General features: G+C 30.9%; 3 protein-coding genes across 4 annotated transcripts; all 3 read left to right on the top strand.

Annotated features, from left to right (window-relative positions):
- Window positions 1-544: 544 nt before the first annotated feature.
- On the top strand, window positions 545-2344 carry LOC107433992 (mitochondrial import receptor subunit TOM20-like). The gene is made up of 6 exons (XM_016045400.4): window positions 545-787; window positions 889-970; window positions 1126-1295; window positions 1395-1442; window positions 1643-1723; window positions 1979-2344. Exons 1-6 carry the CDS (start codon window positions 674-676, stop codon window positions 2108-2110), a joined length of 627 nt encoding a protein of 208 aa, XP_015900886.1. The 5' UTR covers window positions 545-673; the 3' UTR covers window positions 2111-2344.
- Window positions 2345-6477: 4133 nt separating this feature from the next.
- On the top strand, window positions 6478-11727 carry LOC107407932 (mitochondrial import receptor subunit TOM20-like). Of its 2 annotated transcripts, none has more exons than XM_048462922.2 (6): window positions 6478-6695; window positions 6879-6957; window positions 7087-7256; window positions 7358-7405; window positions 8157-8243; window positions 11173-11727. In XM_048462922.2, exons 1-6 carry the CDS (start codon window positions 6591-6593, stop codon window positions 11185-11187), a joined length of 504 nt encoding a protein of 167 aa, XP_048318879.1. In that variant the 5' UTR covers window positions 6478-6590; the 3' UTR covers window positions 11188-11727. The 2 variants fall into 2 exon arrangements, with proteins under 2 accessions (XP_048318879.1, XP_015870759.1); XM_016015273.4 differs by lacking the exon at window positions 11173-11727 and adding an exon at window positions 9643-10061.
- A 5231-nt stretch (window positions 11728-16958) lies between these two features.
- LOC107433991 (cytochrome P450 78A5) lies at window positions 16959-20236 on the top strand. The gene is made up of 2 exons (XM_016045399.4): window positions 16959-18070; window positions 19269-20236. Exons 1-2 carry the CDS (start codon window positions 17051-17053, stop codon window positions 19860-19862), a joined length of 1614 nt encoding a protein of 537 aa, XP_015900885.1. The 5' UTR covers window positions 16959-17050; the 3' UTR covers window positions 19863-20236.
- The last annotated feature ends 6605 nt before the right edge of the window (window positions 20237-26841 follow it).

The following is a 26841-nucleotide window of genomic DNA, read 5'->3' as shown; positions in this document are numbered from 1 at the left end:
CAAGATCGACATGCAAATTTTGGTTCAATATTATAAAATGTTGAGCGTTTGGCAATGATGGTGTAGGAACCATATTTTCTATGGAATATGATTATTGAAAATTTACTTTTTTTTATAAAGTGGGATGGGGCACGAGGCTTTGAAGCCAAGACCTGTATTTGAAACATAAAATAGGACAAACTTTCCTTTTCCATTTTTCAACTAAAAAATAGTATCTTTTTAAAAAAAAAAAAATAGAAACAAAAAAGGTTACCAAACATATATATATATATATATATATATTTAAAGACCTAGTTAACAAAGACCCTTGGTTTTAAGTTTTTTTAATACTAGAATTACCGCATGCGTGAGTTGTTCAATTGGATTTGGAACATGTTTGGGGGTGATAGTGAATTAATAGTAGAACACTAGTACTATAAATTTATTTACTTTAAATATTTGAACCAAAGGCGCGTCCCACGTGAAACCAAACCGCACAGGTTTGGACCGAGAAAAGCGTACAAGAAGCCGCGTTTGTCGTAGGAGGAGTGACCAGTGTATCCGAAGGCGTGGGGGTTACTCCACAGTCCTGAGTCCCTCCAAGACTCCCTTGCAGTCTTAGACCGCATATATTCATATATTCGCAACTAAATTTGCCCGTAATCCCTTGAACAACCAAGAGTTTCAAGCAACCATGGACAACAACATGGAATTCTCTCAAGAAGACTTCGAACGCTTAATAATTGTCTTGGAACGCACCCGCAAAGTTGCCGAACTCAACTACGCCAAAGATCCTCTCGATGCCGATGTCTCTCTCTCTCTCCGCTTCGCTACAAACCCCATTCATGTTAATACCATGCTATGGTATTGTATTTGTATTGACAAATTTCATCAATTTTTCTTTTTCAGAATCTTACAAAGTGGGCGGGATCATTGCTCGAATTGTCGCAGTATCAAAACACTGAAGCAGATACAATGGCGATGATCAAAGGTAACAGTTTTTTTTTTTTTTTTTTTAAACTTTTTCTGTTGTATTTATTTATTTCTTTATTTAAACGTGGAATAATTGCATAGGAAAAATTGGTCAGCTTGGGCAGTGACAATTTTCTTTTTTTTTTTTTTTTTGCGGGGGGGTTAACGGAACAGATTCAATTTCAAAGTTTGAAGAGGCTCTGCTTATTAATCCCTCGAAGCATAATGCTCTGTGGTGCCTAGGAAACGCTAACGCCAACTATGGCCTTTTGATTCCTGAAGTGGATGAGGCTAAGCCTTATTTCGGTAAAGCCGCTGAATGTTTCCAGAAAGCAGTGGAGGAGGTAATCCTCGCAATGGTGTTCTAAAAAATTAGAAAATATATTTGCATTTGGAAGTAGCTTAATCTAAATAGAGTTTAATTGTGAAACTTCTTGTTTTAGGACCCGACCAATGAGCTCTATCTTAAGTCTTCGGAATTCGCATCCAAGGTTTTTTTTTTAATTATTATTATTATTATTTCATATAAACCTGTTATGGGTTTTCTATTTTATATATTTTTTATGCTTGTTGATTTTTTTTTTTTTTTCTCTGTTGGTTTATTGCGGTTATTTGGAGAGCCAATTTTAATGAAATTAGTTTGACTTTAATTGGTACAGTGGCTAATGTGATTATTCACTATGTTTTCTAGGCATTAGATTTGCACTCGGAGTTCCATAGTCAAGTTCAACAAAATATTGGTGCAGGACCTGCCTCTTCCTCCCTTTCAAAGGTAAGAAGTCAACAAAGTTTTACTGCATCTCATACTGAACGATAAACAGCTATATATCTTATTGTTTTTGTACGAGTACTAAGTAACTGTATGGTGTCATATGCTTGTTTGCTTGGCAAGCCAATCATAAAAATCCTTGGTTGATTATTGGTTTTTATTACGGATTGCTTTGTATTGGGCTGGTGCTCATTGTTGATTGATACATATATACATTTTTTTTTCTTCTTATTTTTGGGTTCAAATTTTATATCTTAGAAATCCAAGTCAAAGAGCAGTGATCTCAAGTATGACATATTTGGATGGGTTATTCTTGCTGTTGGTCTTGTCGCTTCACTCGCTTGGGCTGGGATAGCGAAATCGAACATTCCACCACCACCCCGAAGGTGAATCTTATCTAGGTCGTCTTTAAACTTTTCGTATAACCTTTTATCAGGATGTGATACAGTAAATTGAGTTATTTAGTTGATAAGATAGCTTCAACTTAATTTATTTATTTATTTCACCTTCAAAATTTTCTCCATTAATAGTTTGTTTGGAGGTGTATTTATAAGAATTCTTGATTATTTTACTGGCAAATTTTCAATACCTTTTAGTTTGTGTTCTCGTGTAATTAATTTCATAAGATATTTGTTTTCGTCATTTACTTTATAACAACTTTATGGCATTCTAAATTTTGGCATCTGGAAGAGGGCACGTTATTTTTTCTCCTTATATTTGATTCATTTCTCACGAATGGTGATCGATTCTTGGAGCTTGTTTGACATGTACTAAAAACTGTTTGGGTTTAAAAACCTAAATTGTTGCACGTTATTTGGTAAACAGAAAACAGTTCTTTAGTACATGGTCAGAGAGGGGCTTGGTTTTTCCATATTTGTATGTTTATTTTGTGCAGTTAGATGTTTCTTCCCTAAGGAAAAATTTACGTCTTGGTGACTAAAAAAGAGGTGTTTGTTTATTTATTTATTTTTGATAGGAAACAAAAATAAGTATTTATTTCCTAGGTTTCTCAAAATTTACGTTTCCTAATGCATAGCACAAAAATTTGAAAGAAATCCGGAATTTCCATGTTTAAGAAGTATTTCTTTATTTAATTTGCTAACAATTATGGGTTTCTCAAATGCATAGCACTATAAATTTAAAAGAAATCCAGAATTTCCATGCTTAGCCGAGTGTAAATTTAAAAGAAATCCATAATTTCCATGCTTAGCCAAGCGCTCTACTTATAAGTATTGCAAAAAAAAGGGGGTTCTTCTTTCAATGTCGTATCCTTGCAATCCACGTAGGGACATTGTTATCGATTAAAAAACTGGACATATTTTTTAATTAGTAATTTTGGATGGTAAATAGGTTGTGATCAATTTGATTTTTGCTCGTAATTAGTTTGATTTTAATTCATGAAACTCGATTCATCGCTAAGATGGATCAATTTGAATAAATGAAATTAGCAAGTTAAATGAAACTTGTGAATAACTTGCTTGTGGTTCCAAGTTCATTCTTTATAAGTATTTATATAAGAAATATTTTATCAATTGGATCATAGTACTTCTAATTAGGGGTGTTAACGGGGTGGCCTTCCCCTTCCCTGGCCCATTGGAGATATTCCCCGTTTACTGGGAATGGGATGGGAATGCCGGACCCCTATTCTGTTGTCTTGTTTAATTATTTTTTAACTTTATTTAAAAAAATTAAAAAAAAATTTAAACCTTTTATTTTTTAAACAATATACTTAAAACCGGTTAATATTTTCATATCTTTTTTCAAACCAAACAAAAACTATATATATTTTTTAAAAAAACATAAAAATAAATAATAATAATATTTTCTATTATAATAAAATTACGGTGTGAACGGACCAGCATTAAAATTAATATTTTTTAAAAAAATATTAGATTTGCTGTTACACATACACAACAAACAAATTCGATATTTTATTTTTTAAAATATTGACTTTAGAATTGATATCCATGTAGACTGTCCATATCTGTGTGTGTGCGTGTATATATATATATATATATATATAAAAGACAAGGTATTGATCGAGGACTACTTGTTTTTTGGGCCCCCCCAAAAAACGAAAAAAAACCCAGTTAAGGGTAAAAAAATTTGCCTCGCTCTTGGCCTACCAACCTGTTTAACTGGGTAATTCCTGCTTGGTTGGCAGCGGGCACCGTGAGAATAGGGTTCCCCAAGGCAAATCCTACTCGATTAGCAATGCCAACGAGGCACCACGAGAATGGGGTGCCCCAAGGGAAATGTCATCTAACTTTTAAGATGTATACGATAGTTTTATATTAAATTTTATAATTTAATGTTAAAATAAAAATTATATGACATTAAAAGTTAAAATATTTAGATTTTTATAATTAAAATAAATTGAGTTAAACTCGAACTCGTCTGAATGAATCAAACAATATTAAATAAAGTATTTTAAAATTTTGTAACTTAAATCGAATTTAAACAATTCTAAAACCTTACGAGCCAAATTTAAAAATTTCAATATTTGGCTTCACTGGGCTTATTTACACTTGTATTTGATAAGCAAAGAGATGCTAATATGACTGCTTATCTCTTTTGTGAACAGTAAATGCTCTACAATAGTACTTTAAAAAAAAGGTAAATGCTCTACGATCTGGAATAGTTTTGTTTAAAGGAAAAAAAAAAGAAAAAAGAAAAAAAAAAGGAATCTCGAGAATATATATATATATGTATGTATGTATATTGGGCTATCTGCTCCAGTAGCTTTCACTTTTAAACAATTTATTTATAAATAAAAACCAATTCATTGAAAAAAAAAGAAAAAAAGATTATTGATATTACAAAAGATAAACATTTAAGAACAAAATAAGAATTGACACGTAAGAGATCCAACTGGGTGGTACATGATTTTATATACCTGTGATAAAATATATTCTATATAAATAAAATAATAAATATTATCTATATCCTTTTATATTTATGTTTACAAAATTTTTCAAATTTATGGAAAATATATTTGAGATGTTTTTTAAATTTATCTATATTTTAAAAAATGTTTCAACTTTTTTTTTTTTTTTCAAATCCCAAATTTCAAGTAAAGTTACTTTAATGAATTTTTGATATTTTTCAAATTGTGAAATGAAACATTATTTTGCAATTGAATGCATTTCGATTATTACATTTAATTATGTATTGTTTTTTAATTTAAAAATCTAGTATGGAAAATGAAATTTTTTTTATAGTTATTTAAATTGTTATATGACATATAAATATGAATGAAGATTAAAATAATGACAAAATTACACTTTTCATATATTAAATGCAATCAATTATTAGTATTTATTCTATCAGCATGGATTGCCAATTTGACCTAATTGAAATGATTGAGCATAATTTGGGCAGTTAACTAGACCAAATTAATTATAAATATATGTTAGTATTTTAAAATTATAAAATTATTTAGCTTAACATATTAATCAGATAGTTTTAGTAGTTGAGTATTTTTATTTGTGTTTATAAGAGCACGAATTCGAATCACATAGGATGAAAGAATATTTTGGATAGTTTATAAATTACATAATTTGTATATAAAAAAAATATTAACCTAAATTATTTACAAATATCATTTTTAAAGAAAAATTAAGACTAAATTAAGAATTAAGATATTATAAAAATGCAGACTAAAGCTCAAACTATATTAAGAATAGCATTTCAAATAGTAAATATGCATTATTGCTTTTATAAGATAAAAATTGATATTATTTAAATCTAATATAAATGTATATTCACTTTTAAAATTATTATCCCATTATAACACGTATAAAATTATTTATAATTATTAATTAATTATATATATTTTATTAATTTTTTAAAAATTTTGATTTTTTTAAAATTTACTTTTTAAGAAAATTTCATAATATCCGATAATAGGACTGCTTATCTCTTTTGTAAACAGTAAATGCTCTTCAATATTACTTTAAAGAAAATGTAAATGCTAAAAAAAAATAATAATATGACTGCTCATCTCTTTTTTCTTTAAAAAATTGATTTTTTTAAAATTTACTTTTTAAGAAAATTTCATAATATCCGATAATCTGACTGCTTATCTCTTTTATAAACAGTAAATGCTCTACAATATTATTTTAAAGAAAATGTAGATGCTAAAAAAAAATAATAATCTGACTGCTCATCTTTTTTTTCTTTTGACAAAAGAATAGTCCAGTCACTCCTTTGGGCTTTTGCTTTTGATATTAAAAAATAATAATAATAAATAAATAAAATTGAGCTACCTACTCCAATGCCATCACTTTTACCTTTTATTAATCCATAAAAAAAAATATATTACAAAATTATAAAAAAAAAAAATATTGAGATTACAAAAAATAGAAATTTAAGAACAACACATAGAGTTCCTGCCAGGTGGGTGGTGGGATCCATTTATAGTTTAGTTTTTTTCGTTTGGTTGGACATAGAGTCCATATCCGTTTACATTTATTTTCTTTTTTTTAAACTGCAAAATATATAAAATATGTGAAAAAAAAATCACAACTCTGGGGTCCACGTGGGGCATTTGTGTGCTAGTCATATATCGAATTACAAAGATAGGCATTTCACGGTATTACGTGGTGTCGCACAGTGAGTGGATAATTGTGTTGGCAGGGGCGTCACAGACATTTCATAATTCTCTCCGGTTCCCTCCCTTCCCTCCCACGCTTCTCTGTCCCTTTTTTTTTTTTTTAATTTTATTTTTTCATTATATATATATATATTTGGCTGTTTATTACTCCTACAGTTAGGAATTAGATTACTACTTCCCCTGTAAGTTCCAAACCCTAAACCTGCTCTGCGGCAGAGACACATAACAAAGCGAAGTCGGTGGTATAGCTCGACCATGGCCATGCAATTCTCTCAGGACGACTTCGATCGCCTTCTGATCTTCGAGCACACTCGCAAAGCTGCGGAAGCTAACTACGCCAAAAATCCTCAAGATGCTGATGTTTGCTCTCTCTCTCTCTCTCTATATATATATATATATATATATAATTTTTTATTTTTATTTTTTACATATAATGCCAAATTTTTCCTTGATTTGATTAGTTTTCAGTATTACGTGGTGTTTTTGGAATTATTGCTTCTTAGGACCTCTTTTTTTTTTTTTTTTTTTTTCCGTTTTTGCTAGAATCTGACGAAATGGGGAGGAGCATTGCTCGAGTTGTCACAGTTTCAAAGCGTTGCAGATTCAAAGGCAATGATTAATGGTGATATTTGTTTTCGTAAAACAAATTTATCAAGTTTTTATGGTGTTTTCAGTTTACTTTGAGTGGGATTGTATAGAAATTAATGAATTAAACTTGGTAGTGAAGACTGACTTAATCTGAACCGTTTAGATGCTATTTCAAAGTTGGAGGAGGCTTTGGTTATTAATCCCTCGAAGCATGATGCTCTATGGTGTTTGGGGAATGCTAACACTTCTTATGCATTTTTGACTCCTAATTTGGAGGAGGCAAAGGTTTATTTTGAAAAGGCATCTGAATCTTTCCAAAAAGCCGTGGATGAGGTAATATTTGGTGTTTTGAAATTTTTGAAATTATAATTGCATTTGGAAGTTGGAGAAACTAAAAGAGCTTAAAGGTGGAACTATTTGTTGTTGTTGTTTAGGATCCAAGTAATGAGCTCTATCTCAAGTCTTTAGAAGTCACCGCTAAGGTATTTTTTACTTCTATCTCTTCTGAACCTAAGAGATTTTTCATTATATTATTCTTCTTCTTCTCATATGTGATAGAGCTTGCATAAAAGGCTACTTACTGACTAGAAACATAAAGGTTAGTCTAGAGTGTTGGGAAGTTTGGTTGGGACATTGAAGCATTTTGCTTCACGAATATAATCGTTTTCAGTTGTTTTTGCCATCTGACGTTGCTTTTGTCGCCACCTGATGCTGGAGTGGTTTATTGGGTTTTGGGACATTTTGTAACAGCCCTAGAATCTCGACCGTTTGAACTGGCAGTCGGTGGCATTTTATTGTGTTAAAAGATTTTCTTGTTTGTATGCAATTGGTATGTGTTGTGGTACAGGGTTCTGATATTGTACTAGGTCCCAATATTGCAAAAGAATTCAGGCTGGGTCAGATTGATCTCCATTTTGTAGGGCTAGATAATACACCGTTTGATTACTTTATCAAAATAGTAATAAACTGTTCCATTTTGTATTCAAACTTAATTTGGTTGGGATGGCTAGCTTGAGGGGGGATATTGCTATTCTGCAACCTCACCTTAAGTTGGTTGGGAATGTGTGTGGGAGATGATCGAAAGTTATCATAATATGTTGACAACACTATGGCCCAATGAAAGGTGCCTGTAGTTGTTTGGTTATATCTATCCAGTTATCCTGGTAGATGGATTGATTTTATATATTTTAATATCCTTTTATATATATTTTGTAACTTCGCCATGTTTTCTAGGCACCAGAGTTGCACATGGAGATCCATAAGCATGGACTTGCTCAACAGGCTATGGGTGCAGGACCTACCACTTCCTTCAACGCAAAGGTAATTTTTTTTTTTTTTTTTTTTCAACATATTACTTTATCCTGAATGCATACCATAATAACAGTTATATTTTCAAGGTTTTTTTTTTTTTAAAAGGGTCAATCATATGCTTTAATTTAGTATAACTATAGTTTCATTTTTCTTAGCTTGCCAATTGATTTTGGTTTCTCTTGGGTAACAAATCTGAATAGTTCTTAGATTTAATTTGGAGATTGTTGTGCATAGGATTTAGGTGATAATTAAGTTCTGTGGTGTTGTGGTTTGAGATTTCGGTGTAAAATTTATTGTTAGAGCTTTTATGTACTGTATGTCTGCTTGTGTTTGTTTTGTGCATGTCTTGTACCAAACTACCAGTCATAATTTTTTGCTAGCATACAACACCTTTGTCTTTTCTATGACTTTAAAACTTATGGCAATGCTATGGTTATGCATGTCAGAGTTTGAAACATCATCTGGCTGTGGGGCATTGGATGACCATTCCATAAGATCTAGATACAGTTATGCGACTTTCTATTGATGTATCTTTGAAATTTTTAACTGGAACATACCTATACATCCACTTCTGTCCTTGAGCGTGTTTCTGTGAGGAAGATTAAAAATATGATTGCACAATGTTTTAAAAATTGCCAGAGGCGTATGCTTTGAGGTGCGTCTCAAGGCGGGGTGCTGGTTTCATGAGTTGAGGCTATAGCCTTGACCCTTCCAATTGAGGCTTATGCCTCTGAGATGTGAGCTGGTATGCCTTGAGGCTTGAGCCTCAGTTTTTCACGTGTTTTAAATAAATTTTGGATGAGTAATAGATGGGTCAAGTTGACCCACATGTGACTTTTAGGTTTTAAACAAACTTAAAAGAGAAGTTGAAAAGACAGAAAAAGAAGAAGAAGAGACAAAGGGAGAATAGATTGGCTGTGAATGTGACTTTCTATATTCCTCGTAATTAACTTTTTTATTATGAATATGATGGGATTTTATTTGTAATTTTATATTTTATATGATTTTTTAATCAAAATTGAGGCTTACGCCTCGCCTCACTTGGGCAAGATAACTCAAGTCCGCCTTAGGACTTTTAAAACATTGATTGCACCTCCCATGATACAAAGACATAACTCACCTGTTCCAATCTAGAGGAATTCAAATAGATCTCTCTCTTTCTCTCTCTTCTTCTTCTTCTTCTTTTTTTTATTTTATTTTTTTATTTTATTTTTTTAAATTCTTTTATATATAAAACTTGTTTTACATGGCTTGCATGCAAGAATAGTTTCCATTCCGTTATCAGGTGCCTTTTACATAAATCTTCAAAAGGGTTTAACTTTTGTGTGCAAGGATGCAAAAATGCTTCAGTTTATGTAATTCGAGGTCCCTATTAATTTTATTATTGTTATTTTTTTTTAAATACCAGAGTTCGAAGTCCAAGAAGAACAGTGATCTTAAGTATGATATTTGTGGATGGATTATCCTTGCTGTTGGAATTGTTGCATGGATTGGAATGGCGAAATCCAACATTCCACCACCCCCACCCCCACGATAAACTTGGTATACCTATCTTAAAGATGAGCGTACAGGTGTATCTGCATGGAAGATTCAAATTTTCGTTTGGCTTTCCCGGGCTTAGATGTAGTAAAGTCAGTTATTTATGCAATACTATTTAGATGTTGATATAGATCAAACTGATCAAGTTATTTATTTCTGAAATAAGATGTTTGTACTACAAGCAGATTGCATTTTTCATCTCTAACGTTGGCTTAACAGTTAATATTGGAAAATTTCATCTTGGTACATTAGAAAGAACAGGAAAATACAGAATGGTTCCTTTGAGAATATCTTTTTGTAATTATCTTGATCATTTACGGCTCTTAAACGACGATACTAACTAAATGTATATATCTGAAGATAATCAAACCTGTAAACAATGATACGAGAAACATTTCTGTAGAAATCCAGCAACCCCCTCAAGGCTCTCCAACATTCTAATTTCCACCGTCAGAGTGATTTCTGTAGTGCTGATTATAATTATTGTATGATAAATACAAGGCCTGTAAATACCTAATTTTTGGTGGGTGATAGAAGATATATATGTATATAGAAGTCTTTTTTGTGGGAAATAAAAGTCCTTGGTCCTCCATCTTAGGAATTTTGCATGCATACTGTTTCACAGACGCATGAACTACTCTTGGGATTTAAAGATGAGGATGAAATATTTGTTGTTTGTTTGACCGAACTCTTAATATAACTATTCTAAAGAAATTCATATTCCCAACAAATGAGAGAATCAAAATTCTCAATTAGAAATGCATATTCTCATCTTGCTTAGCTTTTCAAGAATTATTAATATCCTCTTGAGATTTTATTCATGCCCAATGTGTTTTTTTTCCCCACGGTATCATTGAACAAACAGGCCAGCCTGAGAAAACAATTAAGTTTTTGGAAGCTAGCCGTTAAATATTTATTTCTCCGTTGATTTCATCATTCATGAACAAAATGCTCAATCTGAAAAATGTTGCCCCTCATCCCTCTGTATTACCTATTAGGTCTTAATGCTAATCCTATACAGTGCTGAAGGCATATGGCCACCTTAATTCTTTTTTTTCATGGCCAATAATGAGTAAAAAGTGAGACCCATACAGTGAAATCCAGTGGGTTAGATGGGTTCAGTAATCACGCGTATTGATGCATATGTGTATGTATAGAGCTACATATACTGACTTCCTGTATTCCTGCTTATAGGACCCCTCTTGTACACTTATGCACCTGTGTATACTTGTTGTTTTAGTTGCTTACCAGATGTTTTATGTGTCTGAGAAACAATTGTTGCTAGATGAATTTCATGCACTTTATTCTTGTCAGGGATTCTTATAATTCTTATATATTAGTCATTTCTTGGGACGCTAAAAAAGTATTATCTTCTCAATATGATTGATAGTTTTTGCAGGAGAGCTTGTCTTAGCAAATGATTGGGATTGCAGACAAGGCCTAGAACAGCGAGTGTGATTATCAGGATCCTTAAGGCTTGGCCTGCCTTCCTAACCTAGTGTCATGGGCTTGCTTCCCTCTGTTTCCTTCTGCCACTATTGGCTGAATCCACATACTATGCTTAATCCTCTTCTTATAATGGTGTGTTCGATGGTTAGTGATGGCTAAGAACATAATTATTCCCTACAGGTATTTATTATTGTTTTAGATTTGCTTCAATTATTGGTTTATTTAAAATAAAAGTAGGATTTGGTAGGCTCACGGAAATGACATTGATATGTACTAAGCCTGTGCTTTATATGTTTGTTTCAAATATCTATCTCCTGGACCATGCTTCTTAAACCCAGGCAAGCCATGTTGAGTAATTCATCAATAGGCCTTTGGGCTATATCCGTAGATAGGAAATGTCATATGTATCCAATGAAAAGTTCCATGCCATCAGTGCGATACCAGATTGATTTTTTGTTAGATGGTAGCATTATATGCAATATATAATTCACGCTTGGTTAATATTTTTCTTTTTTCTTGTATTCTCGTTCTATTCGTAGAAATTAGTTGTCCACCTCTAATAATTGATTTTATAGAGACCTACTGAAAAATAATTACTTTTCCTCCTATCATTCAATAGTGTACATGTCTAAAGTCCTGCAAAAGATATCTGCTAAAAGTGGAGATGCACGATGCTTTTGGGGGAATAAAGCAGTGGTACATGTTGTCAAAGCTTTCTTTATGCTGCCGCTTTTCGTTTTATTTGGCTCCTATGAGGTGGGATCCAATTTCTAAACAACGTAGCTTGTTTCCTCTTTTAGCACAGAACGTATTTCTTTCAAAAACCTGTGGTCATGACCAATCATTAGCCATCAAAGAAATTTCATTTAAAAGATTATATTTTTGGCCACTCGTAGATCGAAAGCTGTCATTTTTTTTATTACTGAGGGCATCTACATTTCTGCTGTGCGTAGTTGTGATCCTGAACATCTAGTTTTATATTATACCCTTTACATCTTTATTGGCATGGTCCTAAAATTAGTGATTGGAGGCATGTTTTATCTTCTTTTTATAAAAGTTTTCCCCATTTCTCTGTGATTTAATTTGTTGCCTAAGATTTCTAGTTTGCATTATCTTCAGCCGGTTTGTCTATGTGGTAGTGATAATGGTTGACTAAAGCCATTAATTAAGCTGAAAGCAAGTTTCCCTTTACGTAGTCTGTCTACAAGAGCCTAGCTCTTTCTCAGACGAAGGGGTGAGAAAGGCTTCTATATTCCAGTCTGTTGATTGGTGAAATTTAGCTAGGAGGAACTCTCTTGAGGATGGTCTGTGCTGGTGGGTATTCATGTTAAATATATAAAAGTTTATCCACGGTAGCTAGAACGAAGGAATTTTTGCTACTTTAGGTCCACCATATTCTCTTAATGGAATGAAGTGGTGGGTAAGCTGTCGAATTGGTGTTGGACGCCTTACCATTAGTGGAAAGAAATCTCGTTGGACCCAAAAATAGTTTCATTTTCTTATATGCAGAGTGGTTGTGGTTGATGTGTGAGCTTTGGGAACTAGCATGATAATGTTTAAGACAAAAGTTAGCAAAGAAATTCCACTTTGGTTGGCTTTTTTGGGGTATTATTTTAATAGATACACCCAAGTCGGGTCTGCTAAAGGAATGTATATATATATATATATATATATATATGTATATTTTATTTTTTTCTCTTGGTTGCAAAGGCCAGCTGCTTTGACATTTATTTTTAATAATTCCTCTTAAATTATTCCCTGTTGGTTGATCCCTATTGGTAGCCCTTGTCCGAGATTTGTTTTCAATCACTCTCATAGGCCATTAATTTGTTACGTTCGTCCAGTAACATTAGGCTACACTTGTATTGGAGATTATGGAGTGCTCAATATTCTCTGCAGGCATGCTTCATGTACTCCTATTTTATAATCAATGCAAATACATTTTTATGGAAACTTTGCGGACGGAGAGATGGCCACGCCTCTTCTTTTTCTTTTCTTCTATTTAATTATAAGTTAGTCCTCTTCTGCTTCAGTCCTTAATATGATCCATGCATCTTTGATTCTAAGCTCCAATTGTATAGGAAACCTTTCAATTATTAACTCCACCAGCCTCTGTTTGGTCAACCAGATTCAAGTTTCTAATGTTAATACGGAATCTTCTTAAGATTGATAGTTTCCATTTTTTTCCCTCTCGAGTAAATTTTATGTCGGTGAGGAGGATTATATCCTTTATTATGGGTTAAAAACATTGTATAACATAATCTTGAAGTTTCTGTGAATTTGCGCTTGCTAGTTATTGGTAGTGGATAACACAATGTGTCGGATCAGGTTTCTGCTTTACAAAGGCTTTTATATAATATAATTAGTGGACTTTAAATCTTTATATTGCGCATGGATGAGAGTGGGGGATTAATTTAAGATAGGATTGAAGATTCTTTTCTTTTTATTTTTGGGGAATACAGAAGATTAAAGATCTTTTTTGTGTACTAGTTGAATCGTACCAGAAAATTGATCTGTGAACACAAAAATCGTTCGAACTAGCACTGTGCAGAGTGTGATATTTTAATGCTTTATTTATTATTAGGTCTTGTAACATATAGTGTTAAATCGTGTTCGTGATATTTTTAGGTATACGCTATTTTAATGCTTTATTTATAATTAGGTATGGTAATGTATAGTGTTAAATCGTGTTCATGATATTTTTAGGTATATGCTATTTTAATGCTTTATTTATAATTAGATCTGGCAACGTATAGTGTTAAATCATATTCGTGTCATGTTGTATCGTATTTGTATAGAATTAAGTTAATCCAAATATGATCTGTTAAGCTTTCGTATAAAAATAGATAAATTTGAACTCATTCGATAAATTATTGTGAAATCCGTCACCTAACTCAATAATCTATTAACGATAAATATAAATTTAAAAAATTTAAATTTTATTTAGTTTTGTAATAATAAAATATTATTTTTTATAAAAAAAATTACAAAATTTTTTATTTGTTTTTAAATTTTTAATAATTAAACTAAAAAAGATCAGATTAATATATGTTTAATAATAAATTAAATTATTTTAATATTATAAAATTTATATACTGATTCAAATATCCTTTTTAATGGATCTAATGGATTTATGGTGAAATTCATTAATTTATTATGTCTTATTGATTGATATTGATATAGATCCGATACAATATTGTCAATCTATATATATAAATTATTGTATGGGTTTATATCATATTATCGTATCGTGTAAAATTTTATTAGGTTTATTTGTAATCTTATATGCTTTTAACGCACGGATTAGCCAATTAAGCAACAAATCTCGTTTGTTTCTTTAGCATAAATTTAATATCCATGTAGAGTTAGAAAAAGAAAAAGAAAGAATGTACAGGCAGGGCCCGGGGATAAGATTCAAGTTCAGCTTCGTGGCCTTTTTTGGTGCCCAACTCAGGTTAAAAAAAGGCCCATGCTACAGTACGATTGAAACGCCGTGCTGCAAGTAGCGGCCCAGTTTCTCTTTTCACTTTTGTTTTTGTTTGTGGTGTTTGTGTTTTTTGTTTTTGCTTTTGCTTTTCTTATTGTGTCTGTGTGTTTTGACAAACTTGGGAGTTAAGGATGTCATTTTCCACGTTAAAATCAGAAAGATAGGGGAGATAGATATGGAATAGGGTCCGGTTTGGACATAAAGCATGGCGTGTCGAGTTGAGAGAAAAAGTGAGCAAAGTACGAAGCAAAAATATTGGTTTTTGTTTATTCCAGGTATGACATTGCGAATGTGCTTCACTTAATTATTGGGAACCAGGAAGAGTTCCTTGATATTTTTTCTGTACACTACACATGTCGTTGATACATATGCATGTAAAAAAGAAACTTGTACTAGAGATTGATAAAGAAAAGGTTTTTTAACTATCCCCTCCAAGTTGCTTTGCACTGAAAAGTAACATACTGTGCTGGCCCAAGAAAAAATAAAATAAAATAAAAGAGGAGCAAAAATGAAAATAAAAAAAGAAGAATCTATGATCTCATTACCATTATTTACCCAGCTCATCATGAGAAGCTCTTAGATATTAAAGTAGGGCCGTCTCGTATCATTGGTTGATCAATCAGTAGGCCTTCTCGTTATTTTTCGAGTATTTTAGCTTTTTAGACCTTTACTCTCCAATTTTGGTTGATTTTTTTTTTTACCCTGTTTTGGCAACTAAATTTGTGTTTTTTTTTTTTTTTTTTTAGGGTGTGCTAGGAGAAACAACATCATGACTTCCTTGTTTTTTTCGTTTTTTTCCTTTTGAAAAAAAAAAAAAAAAAAGATAAAAAAGATAAGGGTTTATGTAATGGTTTATCAATTCCACTTTATTGCCATCTGAGTCGAGACTTAAGCTATAAAACAATTTAAGATTGGTTTTCCTTGAATTTTAAGTTAAAATTTGTCTCTGTTACCATCATCTTGCTTTGGTTCGTTATCTTTATTTCTTTTTTTCTCAAAATTGTTCGTCCTGCAATATTGCAAATTAATTACTAATAATGCAGTTATATATGATTGATTGTGAATTTAATCTCAGAAAACGACATGAAATTTCCAATATAATCAAATTTTTTTTTTTTTTTGGTTGCTTATGATTAAATTGTTTTGGCGTTTTTCAATTTTTTTTGTTCATTCAACAATCGAGTGTGGAAAAAATTAAAATGCATGTAACCAAACGAGATTCAATGACTCTTGATTGTCTATACTCGTTTTTATTCTCAAAGGTTTCCATAATGTGTTTCACCTAAAATAGGCTTCCACAATATGCAATGGGACAAATATATACCAGACCACGACAACCTTTGCTTCCTTTCGATTTATACAAAACGTTTCTCCATTTCCTTCTACACGTGCTTTGCTTTTGGAAACACGACACCAATTCTCGTAGCACCAAAAATCATAAATGAAAAATGGGAAGCTGTGCTCCAAGTGCATGAACGATAGATTGGCAGTAGTTTACTATCATTTTCTTGTCGTCTAAATTTGTATAATTTAAACTTCCAAAAAAAAATTGTTCTTTAATTCATATGATTATAATATTATAATTTTAGTTTATCTATATAGCTCATATTTTATCAAGGATTTTTTTATAATTAAATAAAAATTATTAATGTCACAAGTTGTTTATCTTTTGAATACATCAATAATTATAATTTAAATGTTAATCTAAAATTGTAGACATGAAACTTTTATCATTTACAGCATAAATATCTTTTATTATTAAAATTATAGATTCTCTTATTACATGACTTTTAAATGCATATAAAATTCTTTTTAATCAGGATCGGCATGCATGAATTTTTGTCAGGATATTGGAAAAGAAAGACTCTATATGTACACATAATTTCCTAAATCTCACACGTGGAACAAGAACAACTTGTACGCTAAAAAGAAAAGGATAAATTTTCGGATCTCACATAAATCAAAACCGACACTGAAATCAAAAGCCCATCAAGTGGAAAAATACGAGAATGGGGGATTTTTGATATATTGGAAAAAGAAAAAAGAAAAAACACAACACGAGGCTAGGCAGGCAAAAGGTAGTACGTGTGCCCAAAAAAAAAAAAAAAAAACGAAAACAAGAACCAAAAAAACAAAAAAAAAAAAAATGCTTAACCATGGTTAAGAAAACTGACCCCAGTCCACATTCTTAACCCGACTAAACTTTTTGCCCCAAATTTTCTCTATATATTATACAAATCTCTTCATGCGATTCCTCACGACAAATGTCCATCTCTAGACAATTCCTCTAAGCTTTTTAATATCTGTTTTTCCCACTTATCATTCCCCATTTCAGTTCAATATGATGAAAATGAAAACCCTCATCATCCTCATTCTATCATCTAACATCTGTCTCTTATTCCTTTTGTTTGGATCCATTAATTTACTCCGAACCCCATGGAATATTAATTATAATTATACTAATTTCACTCTCACTCTCTTTTTTCTCTTCTCCTTTTTCTTCTTTATCTCTCTAAACCACTGCCTTGTCCCTGGAGGCTTTGCATGGTCGTTCAAAACCCACCATGAAATTAAAAACTCTCCAACTACTCCAAAACTCCGAGGTCCAATTGGTTGGTTTGTTCTCGGTAATTTACCCGAAATGGCCGGTTCTCTTGCTCATCGTAAGTTGGCCAACTTGGCGGCTTATTTCAAAGCCACTCGGCTCATGCCATTCAGTCTCGGCTCCACTCGTGTCATCATCAGCAGCCACCCTGAAACAGCCAAAGAAATCCTCGGCGGCTCGTCGTTTTCCGACCGTCCGATTAAGGATTCTGCTCGGCTGCTGATGTTCGAGCGTGCTATTGGTTTCGCTCCTAATGGGACCTACTGGCGTCAGCTTCGTAGGATCGCCGCGGTTCACATGTTCTCACCGCGTAGAATATCTGGACTGGAGGTGATCCGACGGCGAGTCATCGACGAAATGCTAATGAGCGTTTCGGCGGAGATGGAGAAGAGAGGAACTGTGGGGTTGAAAGGGATTTTTCAGAAGGGTTCTCTAACTAATGTACTTGAGAGTGTTTTCAGTAGCCGTTTAGGTATTGAAACGGAGGTTGAACTGGGTCACATGGTGAAAGAAGGTTACGATTTGATTTCTAGATTTAATTGGGAGGACTATTTTCCTGTGAGATTCTTGGACTTCTATGGTTTAAAAAGAAAGTGTCACGTATTAGCAGCTAAGGTTAACACTGTGGTGGGTCAAATAGTGGAAGAGAGAAAAATAGAAGGAAATTTCGGCCGTGGGAATGACTTTCTTAGCGCTTTGCTAAGCTTGCCGGTAGAGGAACAATTAAGCGATTCGGATATGGTGGCTGTGTTATGGGTAAAAACTCTCTCTCTCTCTATTTTTATTTATTCCTTTAAAAATTATTATAAAATTTTATTATAATGAACTAAAATAGATATTTTATATCATTTTATATATAATTTAAATAACTAATTTATGAATCGTATGTAATTAAAAATCGTCAACCATAACGTGAGTAAATTTATCCATCATAGCAGGACTGATAGGTTATATATGTTCATTTTTAGGTTGTAATAATTTCTTCTCTCAATTGCTTTTTTCTTTTTTGGTTTCTTATTATTTTTCTGCTTATTTATTTATTTATTATTATTATTATTATTTTTGTTTGGTAGGTTAAAGAAGATACGTATACATATTCGAACCTTGTTAGAAGTTGAAGAAAACGATTAAGTTGAAGTCAAATCCTAATCTTAATTAGAATCAAAATGGCATTTGTTGTGTTTACAAGTATTAAAAAAAAAAAAAATGAAAAAAGTCTTCTCTGTTTTTTTCACTTTCTTTGCCATATGTCTGCGGTGGTGTGCAATTATGTCTCGAGGGAACAAACCCAAAAACGTTGTTGACCCGTGTAGTCAATCTCAGTAGGAAAAAGTGAGTCCAAAGTCTATAAGATTCGGATAGAATCACCTTGATATGACACCATAATCTGCTCATATACAGGGTCTACATATATGTGCGCGACTTAGTATTTTTTTGATTGAAAAAGTTCAAAAATCATAAATTTACTTAGAGAAGACATCCCTCATCAGCTCCACCTCACACATACAAACACACCAAGAGAGCCCAAAAGTCTCAGGAGAAATAAATTAAGATGGAAGGAGAACGTGGAAGGCATAATGCAAGTTTAATCGTTTTTGATCTTGCTAGCTAACCTTATTCGCAGAATCGAATCAAAACATCAGTGGATAAATAATATGTTAAAAAACGTATTAAAAATAATTAAATGTGGATAGTACTCCAAGCCATTAAACCTGGATGGGATTGCCTAAAAGCCGAAAAAACAAAAATAGGTTGATGACCAACATAGTGAAGTGCTCATAGTCATTATGTGGGCGATAATAATTTTAATAATACTAGGATTAGTGTGCTTTAAAATTCTATTTTGTTCGGATCTTTACGTATTAAAGGTAACAAGCATATTATTTTTATACCTACATTAAATGCCCTCCTTAATTTGTTTTTTTTCTTTTTGTGTGGAATTTAATTGTTTTAGGAAATGATATTCCGAGGGACAGACACAGTTGCTATTCTTCTTGAATGGATAATGGCACGAATTGTTTTACACCAAGACATCCAAGCAAAAGTCCAGCGAGAGATTGACACGTGCGTTGGCCGAGAAAGGCACGTGCGGGACTCCGACATTCCCAATCTTCCATACCTCCAAGCTATAGTCAAGGAAGTCCTCCGAATGCACCCACCAGGCCCACTACTCTCATGGGCCCGACTTGCTATCCATGATGTCTACGTAGACAAGGTGTTCGTTCCAGCTGGCACTACAGCAATGGTGAATATGTGGGCCATAACCCACGATCCATCTGTCTGGAAAGACCCATGGGCCTTTAAGCCAGAGAGATTTATTGAAGAGGACGTGTCAATAATGGGCTCGGATCTTCGGCTCGCACCATTTGGATCGGGTCGCAGAGTATGCCCTGGAAAGGCACTAGGCTTAGCCACCGTGCATTTATGGCTCGCACGGCTCCTCCAACAATTCAGGTGGTTTCCAGCTCAGCCTGTGGATCTTTCAGAGTGTCTAAGGCTCTCTCTTGAAATGAAGACACCGCTGGCTTGTCTAGCGGTTCCTCGTTGAGGCACTGCGAGCTCGTAAAAAGGAAGTGATTCAGTTGAAGAAGAATCTGCAAGAGCTTATTACCACAAAAATAAAAATTAAAAAATAAAAATAAATAAAAAATTAAAAAATTTAAAAAAAAAAAAATCTGGAAAAGCTGATTAATTTAAGGGTGTGTATGGACTTAAGAATTATAGGTTTGGCTAGCTGACTGTATTGGGTGTGACCTGTCCGTGGGGTTAAGAAGGGACTCAACTCTGAAACCTCAAACATGAAATATCCTCTGCGATATATAAATATGGCTCTGTAACTCTAGATTAATATTTATCCAAGTTGCAAGTTTTTAAGTTGTATTTCCCAAGTGATAAAAACTACTGCTTTTTTGGGGGTAATAATTGATTAAGCTTGAATTTCCCCACTGCTAATAATATATATATATATATATGTTTAAAAAAAACAGTTTGAGAAAATTTAAAGCTTTTTTCATTGGAAGTTGTACAAATTCCTATATTTTATGGTTGAATTTAATCCCACCTTAGCTCCAAAGGAGAAAACTTATCTGCAACGACTATACTAGTATGTCACCCCTATTTTTGCCAATAAGCATGTATAATGCAAGCGGAATGTCCTATAATTATATGCAATTTCAAAATACAGTGTGTGTGTGTGTGTGTGTATATATATATATATATATATAAATATGTAGATTTCACAAAATAATTTGTTAAAAGGCAGATTCGGTTCCAAAGGTGTGCAAAATGTGCGTACGTATAGTGCCTCACAGTCATAGGGGCATCATAACCATAGACATATAATAGGTTATATATATATATATATATATATATATATTATTTATTTATTTAAAGAGTTATTTAGATGTAATTAAATTTTGTCAAAATTAAAGAGCCTAAAATTTGGCGATAAAATGATTCAAAAAAATATGTAAATATTAGATTAATATATATATATATATATAAATATATTTGTAGAGAATACAGCATATTAATAAGATTTTTTTTTTCTTGAAGCCCAAATTACAATTAAATATAGTTGAATATGATTAGGGCAACATATATAATAGTACGTAGTAAATATCACCAAAACTAATTAATAAAAATTTATTTATATCTTATTTTCTATAAAATTTTGGATAAAAAAAGAAAATAGATATTTTAGTTAGATTTAATTAGTTGAAGACCAAAAATAATAACTTTTTGAGAAATAAAAATAGATGAAAATATATAAAAATAGCTTTTTGGAAGAGACATATATATATATATATATATAGATAGATAGATAGATAGATAAAAAAACAAAACAAAAAGGCGCCTTTTTGAATTTTGTATAGGGCACTTCAAATTTCTAGACCGACCCTGTTAAAAGGCCAATTGTATTTTGTTACTCTTTAATTTTAGGATATTACAATAAACCAGTTTTAAAACTTATTATTGAGCTCTCTATTTTTTATTTTTTATGTGATGTACATTAAGCTTTCTTTAAATATAATAGTTATGGTTTTTAACCCTTAGTGCGGTGAAGTATGGCCCGTATGGGTTATGACATATAATTTGCTTACATAAATGTTAGTTGGTGCTAATTATAGTTTGTTAGATATCTTAAATAATTGTAAACTTGAAAGAAAAAAAAATACAAAATACAAAATAAAATACAAACACAATTTGAAGTTGTATTGAATTAGTTATTTATGTTTTTTTTTTTTTTCCCTCTTTAGTCTTGTAGTTAGTTTATATATCCAACAAGCTTTAACTACAACTAACTAACATTTGAGATAAATAAATTATATATATATAGGAAGAAAAAAAAACCAATTATATTATTAAACAGCATGTAAATTAGATATTTTTCACTTTATTGTACTATGTGGAGCATTCTAATCAAACATAATCATTTATTAAATTCATATTGAAGAATTTGATAATAATTGGATCAATATGCATTAAATAAAGAATAACAAATTTAATATGGTGAATTTTAAATTAAAAATCTAAGTTGTAATATTTTGAAACTGAAATGTACCAAAATATAACTAAGCCAATGTTAAATGTTTAATTATATGTAAATGGCAGAAGTACTATATCATTGATATAACATTTGGAAGTATATATCATTGATATAACATTTGTATATAAGTTTTTGTCCATATCCAAAAACTTAGGTTGGCGTGGCGATGAAGCCACATGCATGAGAAGAGACACGTGTGTATTTTATTTTAATTTTTTTTTTTGGGGTAATAGATGAGATGAGACATGTCCTAGGATAGCAAGGGGTCGGGTAAATATGCATGAGCAATTAGGGCAAGTTGCTCCAAAAGCAAATGTGGGGCTACCGTTTTTGCATATATATATATATATATATATATATGTATATATATATATATACATATATGTATATATATATATACATATATACATATATAAAAGTGTATATAGTAATGATGCAATGTATTTTTTTCTTCTTAATATCATAAATGTTGAGGTACAAATTTGGTATTATATTTATGAGATACAAATTTGGTATACTTATTGATAAACCAATGGTTTTGTTACCGGACTTTTTCCACATATAAACATTAATCTTGTAATATAAATTTAGAGTATATTACATTACACACCTTTAAAGTTTTTTTTATTATAATTGGATACCCTCGTGTTTATATTTTTATAACTTTATAAAGGTATCTGGTTGTAATTAAGAGAAACCTCAAATGTATACAGTGTAATATATCTTATAAATTTATATAGTTTTTTAGACCAGATAATTTCTTTTCTGATCCACCAAAACAAAACAATCCACGTACGACAAACGTGGTGCAAAGTAGGGATATTAAACATAAACAATTAAGTCAAGTTGCTAATGATCCATATACAGTTTCTGCCCTGTATAGGGTTTAGAGAAAACCATTAATTATGACTCTTGGAATTTTATTTAGTGTATTATGGAAGCTATTGGTGAAGTCACTAGTGTTTTATTTGATTTTACTAAAGAATGAAAGAAAGAAATCCTAGTCACAACGAAACCATACAAAACGGATATTTAGTTGAAAATGGATATTATCGATTAGAAAAATGTAAGCTTACAAACAGATATTTAAGGAAAGAAATTATACGCACTGCCCATGAGTCTATTATCGATCTCCTTAGAATTTGAGAAAGTGGCAGGTCATGATCTAATTTTTTGTATTGAAAATATGAATGATTGATGTTTACTTTCTTCGTATATCTTCTTCTTTTGCCTTTATATAAATATATTTTAATTATTGTAACTTATATATGCATGCCACCACATTAATTTAAAGTAAAAAAATATTGTCTATTCTTCATAAAAAATACTACTAAGTGATGCAAAATGAGTCCTCTCACAGACACTTAGCCACTGTTTCCCAAACATAGAATCTCATTCTCATTTTGACTCTTCCTCCCTCAGTGTAAAAATATATATATATATATATATATATATATATATATATATATATATGTATATATTTATATCTATATTTATATCTATATTTATATTTATATATATTTATAGAAGTCATGTAAAATGAAATGTTACTTTACAACAACATGACAATAAAATGTAGATTATTTTTCAAAAAAATTATATAATAAGATTTGTTATATATGTTCAAAAATTAGTTTACTAAACATTATTTCTAATGACATTGTTAATTAGTTGATGTGCGACTGAGTACTGTAATCATATTTGGGTTTCCTCTAGATCATTAAGGAAGTATGAAAGTTATGTGTGTGTGTGTGTGTGTATATATATATAGAAGCAGAAAGTGAAGAAAAACCAGCTGGTAGGTAGTGAGGAATCCGGAGATTACATCAAGATTGTTTTCCAAAAAGACATTTAAAAATGGAGGAAGCAAGAAAAGAGTCTTTAGGAGCAACCAACTAAAGTAGTAGCACCTATAAATCAATTTTTGCTTGCAATGTCCCACCACCAACCCACGCTCAGGCATTAACAATATACAAAATGACCATAATATATTCATAGAATATGCTACCTCATTTGGCCAGTTGTTTTATCCATTTCTGATCACTTGGTAATATCACACACTTATAATCCTTTTCGCACTATATTATTCATCATTTGCTTCCCTCTTTAATGGTTTTCAAATACCAATTATTTCTGTCAACACCCCCTCCCCCCCAAAAAAAAAGAATAAATTAATTAATTAATTAATTAAAAAACATTCACCTTTTACGTCTTTTTCTTCCTCTTTCCCTAAAGCCAGTCCCATTTGATTAAAAAAAAGTATATATTGAGTTTATTTAATAGTTGGTATTTAAACCTTAATGTATATATTGAGTTTATTTAATAGTTGGTATTTAAACCTTAATCCCAAAGGCATTCTATTTTTTGCCAAGGGTTTTGAGGCTGCTTCCTTAGTACGGATCGATGACGAGAGGTTGTACACTAGTAAAAAAAACTAAGTCCCTTTAAATACAAAAATTATTTATTTGTATTCTCTTTTTATAATATATGTGACCCACAATGATATCCTTATTAAAAGTCATCTTATTCTAATCATGTGCAATTTGGTTACACAAAATAATATTTAGAATATGCTATTTTGGACCAATCATGTTTCTTAAACTAGCACATAATGTAAAGATATTTTAAGGCGCATCACCTAAAGTTTAGGCTTTTTAGATCCAAATCTCTTGCTTTTTCCCCCCTCGCAGCATCAAGCTTTAACCCATTTAGCCCCCCTTTGTTTTTTATTTTTATTTTCGATCTTTTTTTTTAAATATATATATATATATATATATTCACATAAAAACTCTTTTCACTAGAATCTTAATGCTCCACAAATCTATTGTCTGATTGAATTGGGACCCGCCACGTAGCATTTCATGAAGTTAAAATGCGTATAAGGTGTGTCACCGTACCATTTATCCATCCTTAGATATTAAATTGAATAAGGAAGACTAATATATATATATGCTACTTTTATAGCAATTCTGCATTCTCTATTGCTACATGTCAATTCTTTGTCTGCTATATTTCGTTTGTCCAAAGAATCGAACTTACCATGCACGGTTATGTGTACCAGTCTAATGTTGAGAATTTTTATTTAATTTCCTTATTTAGTGATGATAATGTAAATAAAATACATTAAATTTGTGGTCACCGACTCCAAACCATACGATATGACATATGTATTTTTTTTTCCTTTAATCATCCAAAATATGAAAGTTCAAACTCATAATTATTGTTACATGGAGAAACAACAATTTTTATGGCTAAACTATCTCAAAAAATTAAGATGTACCATACATAAGGTTTGAGTTCACACTATCTCTCAACCAAATTTATTTATTTATTTAAATATCTCAACCAGTTTGAAGGAATGTTTTTGGCAAATTTAAGGCCTCATTTGTCATTGGTTTTTCATTGTATAATAAAATCTCGATAAATAAAGAATCTCACTAAATAAACAAAATTGTTCGATCTCAATTTGATTCAGTGTACTAAACAAATAAATTTCATTAAATGCATATGATAATAATTATTTTAAAAATCTTTTATGACTTATTAATTATATAAATTAATATTTTATTAAACTTGTAAAAAATAAATAATATATAAATATTTATCATACATAATAAAAAAATTTATTTAATGGCTTTTATTTATTTTTTTTCAATTTATCTTTTTTCTAAAATATGCCTCTAAATTTTTTTGCTTTTACATGTAACAAAAAAGGAAATAACATTTTAAATAAAAATTGATTAATTAGTCCACAATTAGAAATAGTTTTCCATAAATAAATATCAATCAATTAGCTAATTCAACAATGGTCTTCTTTGCATATTATTGCGATTTTTTTCATTAGTAGATTTTTCTATATGGTGAAATTTTTTATTAATTATTTTTTCTTTATTTGTTGATTATGTGATGACAAATTCTGTGATTATAGGTTTGGCCATGCATGATTGATTTTTCCTTTATTAATACATATTATATTACATAGATACTAAAATTATTTCTCAAAAATAATATAAAATTCTTTTTAAATTAATAATAAATGACAAATAATACTTTTTTAAATGAATAATTTTTCAAAATCTTATGGATATTCGTTCATAGAGGTTTTAGTATAACGTTGGGATAAAAATGTGCTCGTCTAGTAGACCCTCCAATTATTCCCCCTCTATCCAATTATATATTTGTCGTTTTTTTTTTTTTTTTTTTCGTTTTTAAATGTTCATTAAATTAGGACCCAAAAAACAAAAAAAAAAAATTATCATCAAGTGTTTGATTGCCATTTACATGTATGTTTCATTTTTATACACTATTAACTCGAATGGTTCTCACATCCTTTTCTATGGAAAATTGTTAATTTGCACAGCAAGCACTTCTTTATTTGGCTAACTTGCTGAAAAACAGTTTACCAAGCAAGAAAACTAGCTGGAAAACAATTTACCAGCAAAAGAAAAAACTACTAGCTGGAAAGCAATTATTTATGTATCTAAACTATGATCAACAATCTATTTATTTTTTAATTAAACTATAATAAACTAAAAATATTAAAAAATAAAAAATGAAATAATGTTATTAATTCGGTATCTAATATCAAAGATCTAATATGAGAGTTAACTCACAGTTATATATATATATCACAATACATATTCTATCTTGTAATTTGATAATTACTATTTTGATGTTTAAAACTATCGCCTTTTTTTGCCCAATTTGGGAAAAAAGTCATATTTATTTGCAAAATATGAAAGTAAGATCAATGGAGAAATGGAGAAATATAAAGGACAAAACTTGATTTGGCATTGAGTTTGATATACTAACAAAAATATGGTTTTTAAATTGATTTGGTGTTATTTTAATTTGTAAAATTACTCGATAAGAAAAAAAAAAAAAGAAAAAAAAAAAGAAGTTGATCAGGCTTGTTGCATAAACCCAAAAATAAACGAGATAGGGGAACAAAAATGTGAAATTTGTTGGAATAGACTGG

This window comes from Ziziphus jujuba, chromosome 12 (genome assembly GCF_031755915.1).
Source record: "Ziziphus jujuba cultivar Dongzao chromosome 12, ASM3175591v1".
Taxonomy (NCBI): Eukaryota; Viridiplantae; Streptophyta; class Magnoliopsida; order Rosales; family Rhamnaceae; genus Ziziphus; species Ziziphus jujuba.
Note: the sequence above shows the minus strand (reverse complement) of the source record. Positions and strands in the feature narration are given on the sequence as shown.